Source organism: Epinephelus moara, chromosome 16, assembly GCF_006386435.1.
Source record: "Epinephelus moara isolate mb chromosome 16, YSFRI_EMoa_1.0, whole genome shotgun sequence".
NCBI classification, from domain to species: Eukaryota; Metazoa; Chordata; class Actinopteri; order Perciformes; family Serranidae; genus Epinephelus; species Epinephelus moara.
The window spans coordinates 6,282,966-6,303,584 of NC_065521.1; the positions used below are offsets into that span (position 1 = coordinate 6,282,966).

At 39.5% G+C, this 20,619-nt stretch overlaps 2 protein-coding genes across 3 annotated transcripts; one reads left to right on the top strand and one right to left on the bottom strand.

Moving 5' to 3' along the window:
- Positions 1–624: 624 nt before the first annotated feature.
- On the bottom strand, positions 625–3,438 carry las1l (LAS1 like ribosome biogenesis factor). Its single transcript, XM_050064647.1, has one exon. The coding sequence runs from the start codon at positions 3,249–3,251 to the stop codon at positions 1,524–1,526; it is 1,728 nt and encodes a 575-aa protein (XP_049920604.1). The 5' UTR covers positions 3,252–3,438; the 3' UTR covers positions 625–1,523.
- Positions 3,439–7,274: 3,836 nt separating this feature from the next.
- Positions 7,275–20,023, top strand: dnase1l1 (deoxyribonuclease I-like 1). Of its 2 annotated transcripts, none has more exons than XM_050064710.1 (9): positions 7,275–7,413; positions 10,792–10,967; positions 14,342–14,430; positions 14,608–14,697; positions 14,794–14,906; positions 15,023–15,135; positions 15,240–15,397; positions 17,507–17,603; positions 17,757–20,023. In XM_050064710.1, exons 2-9 carry the CDS (start codon positions 10,818–10,820, stop codon positions 17,883–17,885), a joined length of 939 nt encoding a protein of 312 aa, XP_049920667.1. In that variant the 5' UTR covers positions 7,275–7,413; positions 10,792–10,817; the 3' UTR covers positions 17,886–20,023. The 2 variants fall into 2 exon arrangements, with proteins under 2 accessions (XP_049920667.1, XP_049920668.1); XM_050064711.1 differs by having other exon boundaries at positions 7,287–7,413; positions 10,809–10,967.
- Positions 20,024–20,619: the final 596 nt, after the last annotated feature.

Sequence of the window (20,619 nt, forward strand, 5' to 3'; positions counted from 1 at the left end):
TTTACTGAGTGTCGTTAAAAGGAAAGGCGATGTAACACAGTGGTAAAAAGGCCCCTGTGCCAACTTTTTTGCAATGTGTTGCTGCCTTTAAATTCTAAGTTAATGATTATTTGCAAAAAAAAAATAAAGTTTCTCAGTTTGAACATTAAACATCTTGTCTTTGCAGTGTATTCAACTGAATATAAGTTGAAAAGGATTTGCAAATCATTGTATTCTGTTTTTATCTACGATTTACATAACGTGCCAACTTCACTGGTTTTGGTTTTGTAGAAAGGTTATCATACTTTGGTGTGCTCTCTTTCACCATTCACGTGAACTCTTTAAATCCATTAGACACTCCTACTAAAATTAGCAAAGGAGGCAGTACCAGAACAAACATAACTGGTTTCTTTATGGGGGTATGTAAGAAGACACATGGGTTTTTTTAACCCAGCGCTGCATTGAGCCTGAACCGTAGAAATAAATATAAGAATTAAAATCTCATTTTATTTCTATGGTATGAATGCCCTTGCAGACAGTCTCAGCTCATGCCAATTCACCATTCTCCATATTAGACATGCTTTCTAAACCAATATGCTGCAATTCAGCTCCATAAAATTTACACCCAAAACGAACACAATCATATAGATTCAGTAGGAAAATGTTTTATTGAACATAGGTGCACATAACAAAATGTATTACACAAAACCACCCGGTGCTTATAACAAATCCCCTCTGCAGCGTTTTCAACTGAAATACATTTACTCCAAAACACTTTGTAGGGAGTGACAACTGTATTAACAATGCATGTTCACTTGCATGACAGGTGAAAGAAAAGAAAAACTCACTGTAAACCATCATAATAAATCAACTATATCCACATTCTCACATTCTTTACTTATGCAACAGTATATGATGAGTTAAATGTCTGCACTAGTTCCACTTTTGTCTTAGTCATGTATTGAAAATATTACACACACAGCATACAACAGGAAGGGCTATACAAATGCCGTACATTAGGGCTGCAACTAACAGTTGTCTTCCATATCGATGCATCTGCTGATTTTTTTTAATATTATCATTATTTATGATTTTTTCTTTCCTATAAAATGTTAAACTTGTGAAAAAAAGAGTTTAGCACTGCTGGCAGGATGAAACAAATCACTCGAAGAGGTCACCTTAGGCTCTGAGAAATTATAATGGACACAACTTTCTGACATTTAGTTAGTACAGAAAATAATGTGTTGTAAAGATGAATCATTAGCTGCTTTCCTGAAAGATATGAAACCGAGAAAATCAGTAAATCCTCACATTTAGGAAGCTGGAACCAGTGAATGTTTGGTATTCTTGCCTGATAAATGACTCAGATAAATGACTTTTATGTTGACTGACTGATTAACTGATCAACTGTTTACATATTTGTTTTATACCGCAACAAAATTGAAGTTCACATATTTTGAACGTTTCTTTTTTTCAAGTGTCAAAACCAACAAGACCATAGGTTCAACAATGCTAAAGGACAGTACTTCACGTCGCAACATGAATCAAAAAAGCTGCAGTCCAGATTTCAGCTTATTGACATCACTGTGGTTCCACAGAAGGCCATCAGCTGTTCTCACTGGTGCCAACACTCCTGGGACATTGTGAGCTGTGTTGCTCTCCAACTCCACCGGCTGGTCAAACACAGTCATTGGTGAGTAGTTTTCCAGCATGAGGCATGAAGGGTCATCTGACTGACCAGGGACTTTACCAAGAGGATAGTTCTTCCATAAAACCTTATCAGTGCACACCTGCCATGGTGAACCTCTGAGCAACTTTGCTTTTTCAGCCTGAACATCTGCCCATTTGTACTCCTGGGAGGACTCGCTCCTCTCTGCATCAGCTGTGGAGCGCCAAGGATGGCCGTGGCGCCGTGAATGCTGCAGCTTCTCATGCAAACTCTCCAGTGTGTATATGGGCTGTTGTTTCTGCTCCGGAGAAGTATCATATTCAGAGTGTGTGATCTGTGTGTAGATGGAGCAGAGCTGGAGCAGCCTCTCTCGGGTTTCCAGAGGGAGAGGGTGCTCCATGTCATCCAGGATTAACTGGAGCAAGTGAGGCGTGCTGATACAGGGAGCATCCAGGCATGCAGAGAGCAGCTGCTGCCACCTCAGCTGGATGCGGTTCACAAAGATCCTGTCCTTCATTCTGGCCTTCTTCTGTCCCTTTGTTTCAAAATGGTATTCAAATTTGTTGCTGTTGCAGATGATGATTTCTGAAATCCAAGCAGAAATGTAGAAAGCCCTGTGACTGTTCTGCTCTGTGGCGAGCAGCTTCAGTTCAACAAACAGCTTCTCCAGAAGGAGGTGAATAAAGGAGGGTGAGTTGAGCATCTTCAGGAGAGGCAGCCAAAAACGCAGGAAGGTTTGAGCGAGTCTGGGTTCAGTGGGACTGCCACTGTCAGAAGTGTCGCAGCCTAATGTTTCCAGTTGCTCAACAGTAGGAACTAGAAATCCGTCTTCCAACAACACATCAATCAGCAGATTACCTGACTGCAAAGCAAACTGCTTGATCTCACCAAGTAACCAGCTCATGTCTGCAAAGGGGGCTGGCCACAGGTTCTTCTCTTTGTCTCCAGGAAGCCCATCAAAAGCCTGGTACTGCTCCTTTTCAAAAGAAATCAGAAGCTCCCGTGCATTCTTGTAGGCTTCCATTTCTTTTTGCCTGGCGATGAGCTCATCCCCTTGGCGTTTTAGGTCAGTTTCTTCATCCTCTCCATCTGACTCTGATTCCCAGTCCTCATTAGGCCCTCCTCCCAACTGCCTGGACCAGTATTCCTGCTGGAGCCACTCCAGAACCACCTTACATCCCTTTCGACACCATTTTATGGTAGGAAGCTTCCTGTGTGTGAAATCATGCCTCAGATCTACGACCCACTCCGGTATGTTCAGGTTCCCAGCCAGCCGCCTCAGTGGACGGGCAACTCTCCCCTGCTGTCGCTCGGTGATCAAATTGACAAACCTCACCAGAGCCGCTCCGTAAAGCAGCACCAGGTCGTCTCCGTCCAGCTGCCCCGACCTGTCGAGCACCTGGCACCTCACCAGGTCCGCTGTGCAGTCCACCGCTACAGGAGTGCTGTTAGCATACCGGCCTTTCCAGGCTGATACCCTCTGCAGTGCATACCTCTGTAAGGAGGAATCCTTAGAGTAAAGATACTCCAGAACTTGATCCCACTCAGCTTTGTTGGCCCATGCCACCACATGGCGTTTTTTCTCAGAGCTCCTTTTCTTCATTTTATGGCGTAAGAGACGTACGGTAGACTTACGTCAACACCTCATTCACATGACGCTCACACAAGCCGAGAAATACCCGTTTTCTGATTTCTCTCTTTAATATGTAGCAACAATTGCTTTATATCACAGCGTCAAAATGTATAGCACTCACCCTATGGGCGCTACCGATTGTATCGCATCCCGGAGATGACGTATGTCATTCTTTTTCTCTGATTTAATTGCGGATCACAAAGCAACGTGTATAGATTCATGCCGCCACCTACTGCACCGGAGTGTGTATCACGGCTTGCACACTTAAGCATATATACGTATATAAAAAACGAGAAAAGAGAAACCCCCCAATAAACCCATTTATCAGTCATTAATTCATCAAATCACTATTATAACCCGTGGCTTTTCATGAAAAAGGATTGGTTCAACTTCTCTGCCATGCTTTCTCTGTTCTTTGGCTACCTGTTTTCTTGGTTCCATATTGTGTACAGTGGACCTGTGTGTGTAACATTTATGACTAATAAGACTATTGTGGGTGACATGGACTCACAGCATTATCTTTAATATTTTTTAAGAAACAAAAATATGATGTGATAGGGTGCCACACGATAGCACAATAACTCATGATTTTAGGGCACCTGGCAGCCTAAAAACCTGCTGGTTTTGCTTCGGGAAATGTCCCATTTTAGCTTAACTTACCAGATTTCAGAGAAGTTAGTCGAACAGGGAAATCTCTCCCACCACTGTAATTAGTTCTCTTCTTTTCTCACGGATTTTTAATTAAAAAAATACTAGAAAAGCACTCAGAGAGTGCAGACCTCCGCCAAGCAGGTGATATTCCCTCCCCCTCTGCATCAGATTTTGCAGCCTGCATCACAATTAGGTTATTTGCATCACTATCATTATTAGGTTATATTCACCATCGAGACACTGTGGTGTATTTATTTCGTGTTTATTTTGTACCGACACAGATTATAATATGTTTTTTTGTATTTTCCACTTTCTTTTTTTCCAACACTAACATTAATTTCAACTTTAGAATTACAACATTTAGCAAATAGAACAAGATGTGCTTTCCGGCCACCAGATGGCGCTATTTTCACCGTCTTTAGAAATTGGAATTGCTGCTGAGGCTGTCAGACGATAGACTTTATTTATTATTTTATCCACTTTGCTTCAACCGATCACCACCAAAATTTTATCATCTGTTCCTTGTCCCATTATCCACCTTTCCTGAAAATTTCATTTCATCAATCAAATCCGTTCATAAATTTTGAGTTATTTTGCAGACAAACAAACAAACAAACAGACCAACGTTGGCGAAAACATAACCTCCTTGGCGGAGGTAATAAAAATAATCAGAATGTCAAAAATGGAAAGACAAAATCAAAAAGGAGTTTTTCTGCTGTTATTTCTGATATAAGGAATTAGAAATCAAATATTGGGAAATTACTCAAATGCCAGCTGTTCCACCATGATTACTAATGATTACAACTAATAACACATTTTTCCATATTGGACTGTGTACATTTAAGCAGAAATGCAATAATTTTGCAAGCTTATATGAACACTCCTACATGAGAAGTATGAACATTTTGTATACTGCATATTTACTGATGGGTCTCAAAACCCTCATAATTAAAAAACAAGTTGTTCATTTTGTCTTCCAGAGTTGGAAGTTAAGGTGACGAAGAGAACAACTGACCATGTGGCAGTAAATTCAGCTGCGTGGATGAAAATTTCATACTGTACAACAGACAGAGAAAATCAAACCCCTGTGAATTCTAAAATGCTCAGACTCAAGTGCAGCCCATACTAGTCCAGAACATACTTTGCTGACATTGACTGATTTTCATGGTGAAAAGCTTGAGCTAGATATGAATGGTGAGGGGGGCTCTACACCTGAAAATAATTGAATCATTCTGTGGATAACTTAGTGTTGTTATTCTTTATCCAACCTGGTTAAATACAACAGCTTTTCTTATCCTCTCTGTCTGTGATTGGTGCTGACACAGCTTTTTATACAGCCTTACCTCTCCCAAATCCTGAATATGGACTTTAAATTTCTGTTGGAGTTTTAAACCAGTTTGTTCATAAGAGCTCTAACAGGGACAAACATGACCTAAAGCGGAATGATTTTTTTCAGATAGCTTACCGACAAGTACAACACTGTTTTAGTCAGATGTGCAAACTTACAGACTTATCAGCAGGCAGTTATCATTGTAATTACTGAAGTCTATTTTTCTATATATTTTTGTATCTGTTGTTTTGTCACTATGTCTGATAACAAACTGTACATTTCTTTGTTTGTGAATGACTTTTGGGCAAACACACAGAATACATATTTCTTTATATATAGCCCAGACAACATATAAAACATAAAATATTTCCGTATTTAGTGAACAATGATTCATATATGAATGTGTCCAAACTTTAAGTGTCGAAGTGTTTTCAGTTATAAGTAATGGAGAAAGAGAGTATTTTCATTCTTATTTATTTATTTTTTAATCTCAATCTCAAGTACAAGTAGTAATACCACAGTGCAGAAATACTGTTACAAGTAAAATTCCTGTATTCCAAACCTTACTTATGTATAAGTATATTAGTATTAGCATCAAAATGTACTTTTAAAACAAGGCTAATCATTATGCAGAATGGCCCATTTCACAATAATATTGGATTGTAATTGGTGATGCATTAATGTGTTCATCCCTTTAATGTTGCAGCTGTTAAAGAAAGCTCAATTTTTATGACTTCCTACAGTACTAGTTTAACCTGTAATAATATATCATAATCAGTTAGTCTGAATCTGTAAAGTTTCTAGTATCAAATAGATTAATAATTAATTAACTGCACAAAGTGACAGAACTGATGAGATTACATTTTACTGGAACTGTATCTTATATGGGTTACATTGATTGATTGATTGATTGATTGATTGATTGACTGGAGTAAAAAGTACAATACTTACCTCTTAGGTGTAGTGGAGTATAAGTATAAAGTCGCATGAAATGGAAACACTAAATTACAGTACTATTACCCTAAAAACTATATTTAAGTACAATACTTGTGTACTCAGTGTACCTGATGTACTCAGTTACTTTCTTCCTCTGTGCAAACACAGCTGCTCCACACATGCTTAGACATGCTGCATGAGCTCATGCCATTTTTGTAAATAAAAGACTGAGGTAGAGATAATAGAAAATAAGAGAAAATAAAACAAGAGAAAATAGAGAAAATAAAATAAGGTGTGGAGCTGTAAATTGGAAAATAGTGAAATTCTAAAATTCAACTCGTGACATGGACATGACACATGATCATGAGTCAAATCTGAGTCAGTTCTTTCTGCAATAAAAGGAAGCATATTAGTTTGAGGCTATATTTAGAGACACTCCACCCTGTTTCTGTTCTAACTAAACCTCCTCTTGCTGTTTTCTTCCCGCCCATTTTTCAAAGCTGCACAGTAGGCAGAGAGAAATGCAAACCAGGTGTGAAATAACACCACTTCCTTCTTCCACCAGATGTGTTGCAATGTCACACTTTTTCTCACAAAGAGGAAACATGCAACTTATTTCCACATTTAAGTGAGACTGCTGGGTAAGAGAACTGAAACCAAGCCATGGGATTTTACTGGTCAAAATGTACCAATTGCTACATTTGATAAGTAGTTTATTAAGAGAAACAGTTAAACACTCATATCTCTTGTATACTACAATTTGTCAACATTGATGTGTATTGTTTGTTTTCTGTAATTTTTTTTATATCTAGTGGGGTGGCATAGCTAAACTATCGTTCATTTTGTGCTTTCATCACAAAATGAACGATTGTTGTGATATATTGACCTAAGCCACCCCACTAATCTACACTCCTGATTCACCCAGTAGTCAAGTGTTATCTATGGCAGTGGACTTATCTGTATATGACTGCCTCTCATTGAGTACAGCATTGAAGGTTTATATGAAATTTGAATAAAAGAGTCAAAACAAGTAAGGTAAAGGCTGAACTTTTGATGCATTAACTGAAGACACTCTCTTCCCAGTGTGCTGTAGCCTGCAGGAAGACTTCTCCTAGACCAGAGATCCCTCCCACAGGAAACCATGGCCAGACCAGTTTCGAGTTTCACCAGAGAGGGAGGGATCTAAAAACAAACAAGTCCAGAACTAACAAGCGGGTAAGTCGCTGTTGCTCTAGTTTGACTCACCTTTTTTTGTGTCAAGGATAGAAATGTTACTGGGGAATGTGACCTGTCCTGTAACCTGACGTGTCTATATGTTAATGTAAGTGCGTGTGTGTGTGTGTGTGTGTGTGTGTGTGTGTTTAAGACGGAGATAGAGAGAGAGAATACTACAAACAAAACTTGCCCCACTGTGACTGTGTTCATTGTTTGGCATGGGATAAAGCATAAAGCAGTATTATTAACAGGCTTTCATAAATAAATGTCTATACTATGCTGACATAACTCACATTTCAACACGTTTGTAGCAGTCATAAGTCCTCCACTTTACATGAACAATCCGTGCTGGCAGTATGGTAACAATTTAAATCCTGTAAATAGACATACATTGTGTAAAGTGAAATAGTGTGTTAGTGATAGAAGTGTTCTGGTGCAGCTGTAAACTCCACTGCTGATCATGATAAATTACCCCATGTTTACCATGACGTCATGTTTGTTTGACCCCTTATCCCGAGTAGCAACATCTTAAGCCTTCTCTGCCCTTTGACCTGCCACAGGTCTCTATTTTCATGTTGATGGCTGGGTGAGACAAAAGGCTTAATGTGTGTCTGTGTGTGATATAAATGAAACAACCTCTCAAAGTACACGTCAAATAAAATTTCTCCAAACATGTTTCTTGTTATTTTAGATAGTTATTATCACGCTAATGTATGTTCAAGNAATGTGGCAAAATGTTGATGTTATTTTCAGCGTGAGACACTTTACAAACGGCACCCCATAAACAGCTGCCTGTATCAACTAGCAAACTGGTCAAAGGCCAACATATTTGTGTTAGTTATATTTGTTTGTATTTTTACGTTTAATGTTACCATGACTTTTGTTGGGTTCATATGAATAGTCTGACATTTTGGGAAATACACTTTCTCGCCGAGACTTACAGGAGAGGACTGACAATACTGTCATGTGGTCTATAGGCTAAGCCAAATGCAAAGCTAGGAAGCTATTAACTTAGTGCTAAACAGCTAGCATGGGGGTACTCGTTTTTACATTTCTGTTTATGTATGAGTTAAATAAGCAAAATACCTGTGTTAATGACTGAGCTTTACGGGTACTGGTCGTATTTTTGAACTTTGGATAGCTATTTCCCCGATTCCAGTCTTCATGCTAAGCTAGGCTAATCACCCCCTGGCTCAAACACAATGCTGTATGAGCAGATCTTCTCAAATACCTATTAACAAGAAGGCACTTTTTATGACTTATAGGGATAGTTCAGATTTTAAAGTGGGGTTGTTTGGGGTACTTATCCATAGACAGTAGCCTATATTACATTCGGTAGAAGTCAGTTGGCACACCATATTGGACTCCAGAAGCTTAGCAAGTTACTGCTGTGGAGGGGTCAGCAACAAAACGCATTTTAGGCACCTAAAAAGTCCCACCTAAAAAAATTAATATCAGTTTAAGTGTATGCTATATTTAAAATATTTTCACTGTTTTAACTTAATGTCAGACAGGGATTTCCAAAGGGAAAGTGAAGCCTTATATTGCTCTCTCTGCTGAGAAAAACAATGATTTAACATTGCTATACACACGAGTTGCTGGTCTACTGCTGCCTTGATCAGTTAATTTGTTTGTGTTATTGTGTGACTTTGGAGTTTAGAAGGGTCCGTCCAGATTCACCAGAGTCACACAATAACACAAACTAACTAACTGATTGAAACAGGAGTAGACCAACAACTCCCATGTTTAGCCAGGTAAAATTATGTGTTTTGTCAACGGAGCCTTTGACAAGAACATAGATGGGGAAATGAAGCCGTTAACAGCTTTCCATTTTGAAACAAGCTGTTTGATGGAAAGGTAAGGCAGTGAAAATTCAAATTCAATCAATATAGTATACATTTAAACTGATATTGATTTTTTAGGGGTGGGACTTTTTTTTTTAGCTGGCCAAAATACATTTTGCTGCTGACCCCGTCCACAACAGTGGATTGCTTAGTTTCCATGTTGGAATCCAGTCTGCTTCTTCAAACTGGGGGCATGCCAGCTGACATCTAGTGTATGTAATACACAAGTGCCCCATACAACCCCACTTCAAAGAATCCAAACTATCCATTTTATGTGTATCCCAAAATGTGAAATTTAACACAAAATAAAAGCTATTAGCTAAACCCTACTGTAGCCCTCCAGGCCTAACTCATCATGGGAAGTTAAGGGGAAATCATAGCAAAACAGGAAGCTCAAATGGAAATGTTGAGTCAGTGACACAGTTTGCACAGATAATGCACAACATAACCCCAGTTTTACTATACTTCATACTAACTTATAACACTAATAACGTTACCACAGACAGAATACCTCCACTAATTAATCCATGCTCTGCTTAATACCTGTAATGGTTATCGCAAAGCAACTAATACACCTATTGGAAATGAATACATCTGCTTAGTGTATTTCACCCATGTTTCTGATGGAGAGTAGCCATGATGGGTGTGTTTTTTAGGGGTGGATTTAGTGATTTGGGGGCCCCAGGTAAATGCCATCCTGCTTTACTTTTCACCCTTTCATTAACTGGAAATGTTGGTGGCTATTTGCAATAGTAGAAGAAGTACTTCAAACCGTTTAATAGTTAAACTATTAATTATTAAAAGTAAAAGTATTCAAATTTACTTAAAGTAGAAGGTGAAAGAAAGGCATTCATAAAAAATCTACAGTTGTTTGGGGCCTAGGTGGATTGCTCAGGACCCAAGGAAGTGTAGTATTGAGTATGAAGTTGTTTGTCTGAGCAGTTCTTGAGAAAACTGCAAGCAGCAATGCCACAGGCCAAGCAGTCAGCCTGTTTGGAACAGGCACTGCACTAGTACCTCCAACTTGGCAGTCCATCCACAGCCTGTCTATCCATTAACCCGATGGGATGATGATTACAGAACAGTAACTTCCTGTTTATTCTCACTGACTTCATTCAAACCGATGAGAGTTAATATAGCTTCTTAACCATGAAGTACAATCACTCACAGTGGACTCTGGTCTGTGATGGTTAAACCTGTACTTTCAGATACTATTTTCTATTATTGTACACTTTATGATAACTAATAGTGACAACACATTTGCTACTTATATTGATGTATGTATGTGTGTCAGGAAACTACAGATGTGTATGTGAGAGTCATGTAGTGTGTATGAAATATGTTTGGTGAATCTGAGGGTCAGGCCTGTATTATCCACAGTTATTTTTGTCTGATGGATCGTTTGGGCTTGTCCAGATTTGTAGAGTTTTTGCAATCCACACTATATTTACTGCTGTATCTGTAGATCTGTACACACAATTTGTGGATGTTTAACCAAATCTGATTGCTCTTGTGTGTTTTCTTCACACGCAAGGTTACTGTATCTTGCAGATCTGTGCCATGAGGTCCTCTTCCCTCCTCCTGCTTTCCTTCCTGTTGGGTGTGTGTGATGTTCAAGGGGCTTCAGAGTTTAGAATCTGTGCCTTCAACCTTCATCACTTTGGGGAGTCCAAGGCCAAGAAGAACAATGTCATGCATTCTCTTGCCAGGGTAAGACAAAGAGAAATCGATTTGGTTAAGACACTTTGATATTGTCAAAAGAATTTCTTCGTAATGACCTTTAAAACAACAGAGACCGGAGCCGAAATATCAAAGTTTAGCAGAATTTATTTTCTTGTACGAGAAGGAGCGTTTCACAGTGCAACACACAAGATGAGGTTACAGAGAAAAGGCTCTGTGAGGAGCATCAACTGGAAGTTTTTGTACAGCATAGGTCGTTGAAGTTCAACCGTTTCAGTCCTCCTAATCTATCAAGTACAGACTTCATAGATAATGTCATAGCCGTTTCAGTTCCTCACAGGTGTTCCTCATTTCACAGTTAATTAGAGCACTTTAAAGTCAAGGCGCCAGGGAATATGGATGTTTTAGAGAAGTGGATACTTAGTCTTGCTTCCATGTTTTTTCCAGTGGAACTTAAAGGTGGGGGCAGAAGCAATACTACCTTGGCTGTGAAAAAAAGGGGCACACCTTGCCTATATACTTACATTTATATATCGTTACTAATACACTCATGCAGATGTTTCATACTCAAAAAATTATCAGTTCATGCAGACATGGTCTTTAGCATTCACTATTATACTGTATTCATTGTACATCTGATAGCTATTGTATATGTAATTATTCCTTCTCTGTTTCTACCTTTTCTTTTTCCTGTGTCAAAGATTTTTTTTTTGGTTTTTTTTCTGGGGTGTTTCAAACAATGCTGAGGCTTGGGGCAAACACTATTTTTATTATACTTTTAATTAAGAATTGGGCCAAATGTAAAAACTTGCTACGTGCCAAATGTAAAGGTGCCAAAAGGGCAGGTGCTTTAGCACAGTCTGGGGTCTATCTGTGCATGTGCCTGACTACTCTGCATACCTCCTGCCATGAACCCGAAAGCCAGAAATGTTTTTTGGTGTATGCCCCAGGTGAGCAATTGTCATTGGACTGAATAAGTTCTAAATGTAGCCCCCTCCAGTAGCAAATACATGGCATGAAGTCATAGTTAAAAAATGGGGTTTGTTGCAAGTCAAACTAACCACTCCAATGTCCTGGAGGAAAGTGACAATCAATCAATCAATCATTGTCACATAGAATTATACAAGGTACAACTCCAGTGATATGTGATCCGTCAGCTCCTTTTACTTGTGCACCGTGATTTTTTTTTTTGCGTCTTTTTACATTGGTGGCTGATGCTTTATTATTCCAATGGTTCTCATAATCTATGGTTTCTGGTTGTGGAGTGATTTAACTGTCCAAACATCCATACCTCAGCAAGACAGCTTCATGGTAGCTTCTCCAGAACATGGGTAGCTCCGCCCTGCAGCCGCCTCTGAACAACGCACAGCAGTGATCCACAGCAGGAACAGGACAGCACCTCACATTCCCACCATCACACCAGTCCTTACTCACCGTAAATCTCATCTTCCTCTGCTCTGTCTGATCGGCATATAGAATGTGGCAGGGAGGTTGTCCAGCTTACTTTCCAAAGTCTGTACAATGGCTAGCAGGATGCTAGGTCAGCTGGTGCTCATTTCTCTCCATCTTTTTCACAAATGTTTAGTGACATTTGAAAACTGGCTAGCCAGCAGCTAGCTGGCAAAAGTCAACAGGAGGAGAGTTTACAGACTGGTGAGTTGACTTCCTCATTCCGATGAATGACTTGCAGCTACACCACTGTCCAAAGCCAACCACAAAATGCACCACCAAGACTTGCAATATGGACATAAGAAGAAATTTAGTGAAGCTGACAGAGAGGTAACTGGAAACATTCATGCCTACGTCAACTGAAAAATGAAGCCAACACAGAAGCACCAAAAACTGTAGTTCCACTAATGACCACTTTAGGCAGGCACCAAAAGCAAGATAATCCCCATAGCCCCTATGTTTAAATGCCCAACTTTACAGCAGAAATAAACAAGTTTACAGCTTGGTACAAAAAAAGGCTTTGATCTCTATAGCTAATTTCTTCTTCTTTCTTTCTTCTTCATGACAGCTATACTGGGGTGAATTTTTATATAACTCATCCGTTTACATGTTATTAAGGCTTAAAGTTACAAATATTTAAGGGTGGGGCTGCTTGAGTAACAGACTGTTTGTGAGACAACGCTACATTCTATGAGTCAGATCCACCCCTTACTCCTCTATACAGCTCTACCTTTTTTCCCCAAACATGGTCACTTCTGGCTCCAAAAAATCAAGATGGCGACGATCTAAATGCCAAACTCAAGGCTTCAAATCAGCAGTCCACAAACCAATGGATGACGTCATGGTAGCTACGGCCATTATTATAATACAGTCTATGCTGAAAACTAATGAATGAGATTATCAACTCATTAGGAAGTTGTTTATTGAGGTAATAAATTAAGTGAGAAGTAGAGTTATTTTCTGTCATGTTGTGCTCGCACCAAACATTATAAGAATTTTCGCGTTGCATTACTTGCGTAAGTTTGAATGCTATAATATTTTGTGTTGTATTGCTTCATAAGTGCAAATAACTTGCATCATACAAATGTGGAATTGTTTAATTAATGAATGAACTTTTGCTTGTACATCCTTGGCATCCTACATCCCTGGAGGATCTAAATGCTGATTGGCTATAGTGGCGCAAATTGGTTGCCTAAGTTAAGAGTTTTCAACCCTCGCAAATAAGCGTATGATGCAAAATTGCGCCACTCACTTTATTCGCGCCACTTAATTCACGTATTTGGCATCATTAGTGTTCTGTCCATCACTTCCATCGTGCCCCTTGATGGGAATTGGCATCTAATTCTTTACCTTGACTTTACATCTAATTCACTCGTGCAAACTGTTTAATTCGCGTACAGTGTGAACAAAACATTACGCCTTTATAGAGTAAATATTGGGTGTGTGAAGTGTAATATTGGGCGGCTGTGTCTCAAGAGGTAGAGCAGGTGGTCCAATAATCAGATGACTGGTGGTTCGATCTCCTCCAGTCCGCATGTCGAAAATCCTCGGCCGCCAGTGTGTAAAGTGCTTTGAGTCATCAGAAGACTACAAAGGCCCCATACAAGTGCAGGTCCATTTACAGGTTCCATTTAATATGTAGTGTTGGTAAATTATATACTAAACAAAAACAATATTTCTATCTGATTGTTAAAACATATGTTAAAATGTAAAAGTTAGAATGCACTATATTTAAAATGCTTTGGGGGATTTTTTTAGTTGCAATACCGCAAGTGGCCACCTTGACAAATTGGCAGCAAGGCTAAGTGGCAGTGGCATATCAGCTCTCTTAATATACGGCCAAGGCTCCATATCGTGGTATTCACAAGCAATAACATAGCTAGTATCCTTGTACCTAAAATTCAACAGTCCCTCCTGTGTCACAATGCAATCACCTTTTCATTTCTGTGTTCCAGATCATCACTCGCTGTGATGTGTGTTTGCTTCAGGAAGTGAGAGATGCTAAAGAAAAAGCAGTACCAATGCTGCTTGACCGCCTTAACAGGTGATTAATCATTTGCTTCATGCATACACAAACACAGTAAGCATGAGCGACTGCATGGTTACATCAGTACAGCACAACACAGCTGTCATTCATGACCAGTCCTCACACAAAAAGATATAGTAACAGCAGTATCAACAGTTGTATCCACTTCTCTGTGTGTGTCTCTTCAATATTTAGGTATGACACTGAACATACCTATGATACTGTGTCCAGTGAGAGACTGGGCAGGTCTTCCTCATACCAGGAGCAGTATGTGTTTGTTTACAGGTGAGGTGAACTTGTACACTAGTCATTAAAATGTTAAGACAGCCTAAGCAGAACAGTTATGTTTTGGTTACACTGTGTTTGTCTGAATGTGTGCAGGACTGATACAGTGATGGTCACTGGCCAGTATCAGTACCCAGATAATAAACCAGGAGATGTTGATGCTTTCTCCAGAGAGCCTTTTGTCGTCCGCTTCAAAGCCCACAAGACAGGTTAGTTTTCTGACACTCAGGTTTCCTTCTAGGATGACGAAACGTGTGATATGTTTAGGCATTTAAACACCTTTCCCTGCACCTTCCCTCCCTCTAACTCCCCTCTATATATCCAGCTATAAAGGAGTTCGTCCTCATACCTCAGCACACCACTCCAGACAACACCACTAAAGAGCTTGATGCGCTATATGACGTTTTGCAAGATGTGAAGAGGATGTGGAAAACTGAGGTAAAAGCTCATTTTGCTGAATGTTAATGGTAACTGGAACTTTAGGGGTTGTTGAGATTTTGTAGCCTTACAATCAGTGTTGTTGTGTACGTGTGTTTGTGCAGAATGTGATGCTTCTTGGGGACTTCAACGCTGACTGCGGTTACCTTGCTAAGAAGAACAGGAAGAATGTGCGCCTGATTACAGAGAAGAACCTTTATTGGCTCATTCCAGAAAAGACTGACACCACTGTGCGCTCATCCACCTCCTGCAGCTACGACAGGTGAACTCACACTCTTTAAAGCCTGGTCCCACCAGACCCATCACTCTAGGTGGGCCAGGGTCCCTAAAGCTTGAGTGCCCCAGGATTTTTTACTACAGCCAGAAATGGGTACAAATACATAAAACATATCTTATTACAAATTACAAATATTTGCTCATCAAATGTGTCAAAGAACACATTCACATATTGGAATGAGAAAATGTAATTATTAAATAATAATATTATTATTATTTATAATAATAAATAATAATAATTAAAATCAGGATATGTTGGAGATGGAAGGCCGTGAATCCATCCGCACATAAAAAAATACGCCTCTATTATTTACAATGTACAACCCCACACAGGCAGCGGCTAGATGCACATCGGCAGGGCTGCCCCTGACCAAATTGGGGCCCTAAGCGAAATTTTATTTGGAGGCCCCCATCCCAAATGTATCATAGGTACAAAATGACCGTACAACAACTTGCCATTTAACTTGACAGCCTTTATTGGCAATAACAAATACTGTAGATACAGTAGTTTGGCTGTATGAGTCAAATAAAATAAAAAATTCAACCTGAAATAAATATTAAATAAAAATAACTTCAAACTGAAATAAATAAATAAACAAATCTGAGTCACAAATAGCCAACAATTACTCATCAAAAGAAATTAACTTCCACCACCTCAATCCTCCACCCTTTTGTTATATTTCTCCCTCTCCCCTCTCTGGAGGCGTCCGATCTCCCTCAGCCCTCCGCCTCTCCCACCTTAATTAAACACTGAAAACAGAAATAAAATACAGAGACATTTTTTTCTATTTTCATCTTATTTAGCTATATTTCTCCCTCTCCCCTCTCTGGGAGCATCCGACCTTCCGGCCCCGCACATACCCCCGAGGCTCGGGTCTCCCCCTCCGTGGAGACCGCCCACCCTCCCGTCCCCGCACATACTCCTGAGGCTCTTTTGGACGACATGTGACAACTCTTCACCTGCTGCAGCTCTGCAAGTGCCTGCCAGCGCACACCTCTGATTGTTCAGATGTCGAGTGCTGTCAATCATTGCAGCGACGCATGGGCGGTCAGGTCTCTTCTCTCCTTCCTCGAGCTGATTCTCACGGTAGCGCATATGCGCATCCATTGCGCATATGCGCAAATGCGTCCCCTCGCGCAAAATATGGCCCCCCATGGAAGATGAGGCCCTACGCACAGCGCGTGTTCTGCGTTTAGGGAGGGGCGGCCCTGCACATCGGCACTCCTAGACGTGCTGCCCCACAGTACTTCACGCCACTGTCCTTTCCATTTCCAGCCTCGCCAACTGCATTTTTCCCTCACTTGCTTACTGCTTGTACATACCAGCTTCTGTAGCAGCTCTTTCTCTCTAATTCTAGTTCCAGTTCGTCAGACATGTTCTTCCATGACAATAAGACTAAACATTAAGCAGATGCCTTTTTCAAAGGTGATAAATTAAAGTGCAGTGGAGAAAGTACATTTCTAAGATCTCCAACTTGCAAGCAACAGAGACAGCAAACTAGCTTGACGACATGGCCAAACGCAACGCAACCTCGAACTAATGACTAATGCAAAATCTGGAGGCCATGGCTGGACCAGTTGGGAACCACTGCTCTAGAGTATTGTCCTTTTGGCAGTTAGTTTGTGTCTCTTTCTGTGGTCAAGTTGAACTTGACCGAATGTGTTTAAGGTCCACGAGCCAGCCTTCAGGCCTTCAGGCCTTCAGGTGTTCACAGAACCACAGTATCAACAGGTGGCATGGCAGAGAAAATGAAAACGTTTAGCTTAGTTTAGCTGGGCTCTGTGAGTGAAGCCAATCCCATCAACTCCATTGAAAATATGTCATTTGCCTTCATATTTTGAGTGAGAAAAATGAGAAAACTAGTAACAAGTAAAATGTGTATATATTTTATATCCATCATTTTCAAGGTTTGTTTATGAAGTGATCTGATGGTATAGAAGGTTAAAGAGACAGTATAGAACTAGATGGCACTTGGTTTGTGATGCTCGAAGTACCAAAAAAAATACATTTGAAAAACTCAACAATGATGTCTCTTTACATATGTGTAACAATATATGTAATATGTTGGTCTGTCTATTCTGTGTGGTACAACAGGATCGTTGTGAATGGGGAAACATTTGCCAGAGCAATCGTACCTAATTCAGCCAACCCCTTTAACTTCCAAACGGCATACCGACTCTCAGAGGAACAGGTAAGACACTGTGTGTGTGTGCTGGTGTAAATATGTAAATGTAACAGACTGAACTAAAACAGTAAAATATGCAAATACTCTAAACAAATCCCAAATTCTTTTCCATAGATGTGTGCTGGTTGGTAAACTGTTTACTCTGTGGTTTCTTTTCAGGCATTGGAGGTTAGCGATCATTACCCAGTGGAGGTCCTGCTGAAGGACATTGCAAACAAAGTCTCCTTTACAAAGTTTCTGTCTTTGTTTGTCCTCGGCCACCTTGTCTTCCAAATGTCAACATGGTAGTTTAATAATTAACTGATGTGGATTTTTGTCATCTCAGTCTGAAGACAATCTCAGGAAGGCTTATGATGATAACTGATTAGAATTTCATAATGCTCCATCTTCCCATATACCACTGATAACACTTGAGTTCAGAAAAACAACTGAAAATTACACAACTTTGCCATTAAGTAGTCTGCCACAGTAAAATCTACCAAGGGGAAATCCTCAGTATGTTTCAAGTTTTTATATCTATACATTTTTATAGCAATCTGTAATTCTGTTAAATACATATAAGAGATAACAAAGACAGTGGTTAATTTTAGGTCAAAGGCGATTAATTTAAAGCCTCCCTGCAGTGTATTCTGGCATTTTTATGATATTTCATATTTTTCTGTGTCAGATTTGGACAAGTTTGATTAGCCACGCTGTTTGCCAAATATTTTTAGCAAATAATTTTGTGCTCAAAGTTAAAAAAAAAAAGAGGATGGTTGCTAAAACAGGAAGATGACGTATGACTAAAGTAGAATCTGCATGTGATACGTCATCCTCTAAGCTTTTGCAGGTGTACTGTTATAAATATCATACATATCTTTCTAAGCTAGCCAGTCAAATTATAATTTTAATTTAATTAATTTAATTTTCACAATAGCATTTGTAGCCTATGTGCAGTGAAAGGCTGCAACCAACACAGTAAATTACACCAGATCCCACCAACTCTCTCTCACTCGCTCTCTTCATCACGTCTTCAGCAACATGTTTCAGGACATGTTGAAAGTTTTTTTACTGTCCACCAGCACCATGGCCCCCAACAGACCCTGGAAAAAACACAAGCACACAAATTTTTAAAAAGTCCCATTAGAAGGACAAAAAAATAAGAAGAATCACAGCTGCCCGTGTCAGTGTCGGTGCTGAACTAGAGCGAGAGTGGCTGGTGCTGGTGGACGCTGCCCATCCTACGGAGACGGAGGAAATAGTAAAGAAGAGAGCAAGTGAAAAGACGAGTCAGTGCATTGTGCCAATTGTTGTCTTATTTGCGTTCTGTGAAACAGTAAATTCATCAAATTAAGCTCCATATTGCTGTTTTACAGACTACTGTAGCTGCACTCTCATTGCTGTGGTTATGGACCAATGTTACATCTGACTATTAAACTCACCCCCATTTTCTGTTTAAGAATGTTACTTGTTAAACAGGAAGTAAAACTGGCCAGAGGGGGGCTTTAAGGAAATCAATGAAGTTGTTTTAGGGCATAAATAATTAAGCTGAGGGAACAAATTAAGTAATTCAACAGTACAAACTGGGGCACTGAAATAATTACATGGAGCAAATCCACAGACAGTCGAGCAGTTTCGTGTAGGAACTATTTTTTCTACCTAACTCCACCTGCAAACCGTATCACCTGCAGAAAGAAATGTGCATCTGCTGCTAGCTCACCTAACATTACAGCTCAGCCAAGGAGAACGTCATTAATGTTTACATCTCGTGCTGTCACAAGCCTCTTGTCCATGAGTAACTGCACGCCTCCTTCTGTGCAGTGATACGGGTGGTGGTTGTAGTTCATTAGAGAGAAAACAGGAAAAACGGTCTGTGGATTATCTTGAGTAAGCAGGTCATGATTTTTGGAAAGAGACATCGATGTTGAGTTTTTCAAATGTATTTTTTTGGTACTTCGAGCATCATAAGCTGAGTGCCATCTAGTTATATACTGTCTCTTTAACCTTCTATATGATCAGATCACTTCATAAACAAACCTTGAAAATGATGGATATAAAAACCACATCACTGAGATGTAGCCTACTTAATACACAGAATATGTATTAAGAGAATTTTGTCTTGTGTTCAGATTTCTTTTGTTGGTTAAATAATCAACAATACTGCACCTCAATCACTGAAAAGCTCACAACTTTGCTGGCTGAGTGGAATTATTATTTATATATGTATATATTGCATTGGGTGTAATGACTGAAATGTGTATGTTTGGATCAAAGATATAATTAAGTATTTATTGTACTCTGAACTTGTATTTGTATCACTTGCATAAGTTGTATTAATGTCTGTGTCTAGCTGCCCAGGGACTGCAGATATAAATTAGTTAACAGCTAAATCTGGTAGCCTATAATATATCTCTTTTTCATGTGTGAAATTGTTTTTGTTTTTTTTTACATGATCCTGACAAATAAAAGCAAAGAACTACACCAATAAAGAGTATTCGGTTTTAACAATAGTAGCAGTAGCAGGATTAGGAGTAATACTATAACAGCTCATAGATGGAAACAAATTTGACTAAATAATTTTGATCATCAAAATAACTCCTATTGAGGTTTCTAACATCTGAACTTGTAGTAGAATGAAAGAGGGTCTGTAGGCTATGTTCCATTCTTTTTTTTTTTATTTATCTATTTATTTGCTGTAATGCACACATAACAGACTTCATTACTGTTGATATATGGCATTATTTCAGTACTAGCAGTATCTTACTATATAATGATGAAAACTCTGTATGTGGGTGTGTCTGTTCCACATTTTTCTCCTCACTGACTTGGTCAATCCATGTGAAATTTGGCACAGTGGTAGAGGGTCATGGAAGGATGCAAATGAAGCAATATTACATCAATTGGCCAAAGGGGGGCGCTATAGCAACGGACTGAAATTGCAAACTTTGAATGGGCATATCTCATGCCTCGTATGTCGTAGAGACATGAAACTTTGCACAGAGATGCCTCTCCTCATGAGGAACAAATTTGCCTCAAGAACCCA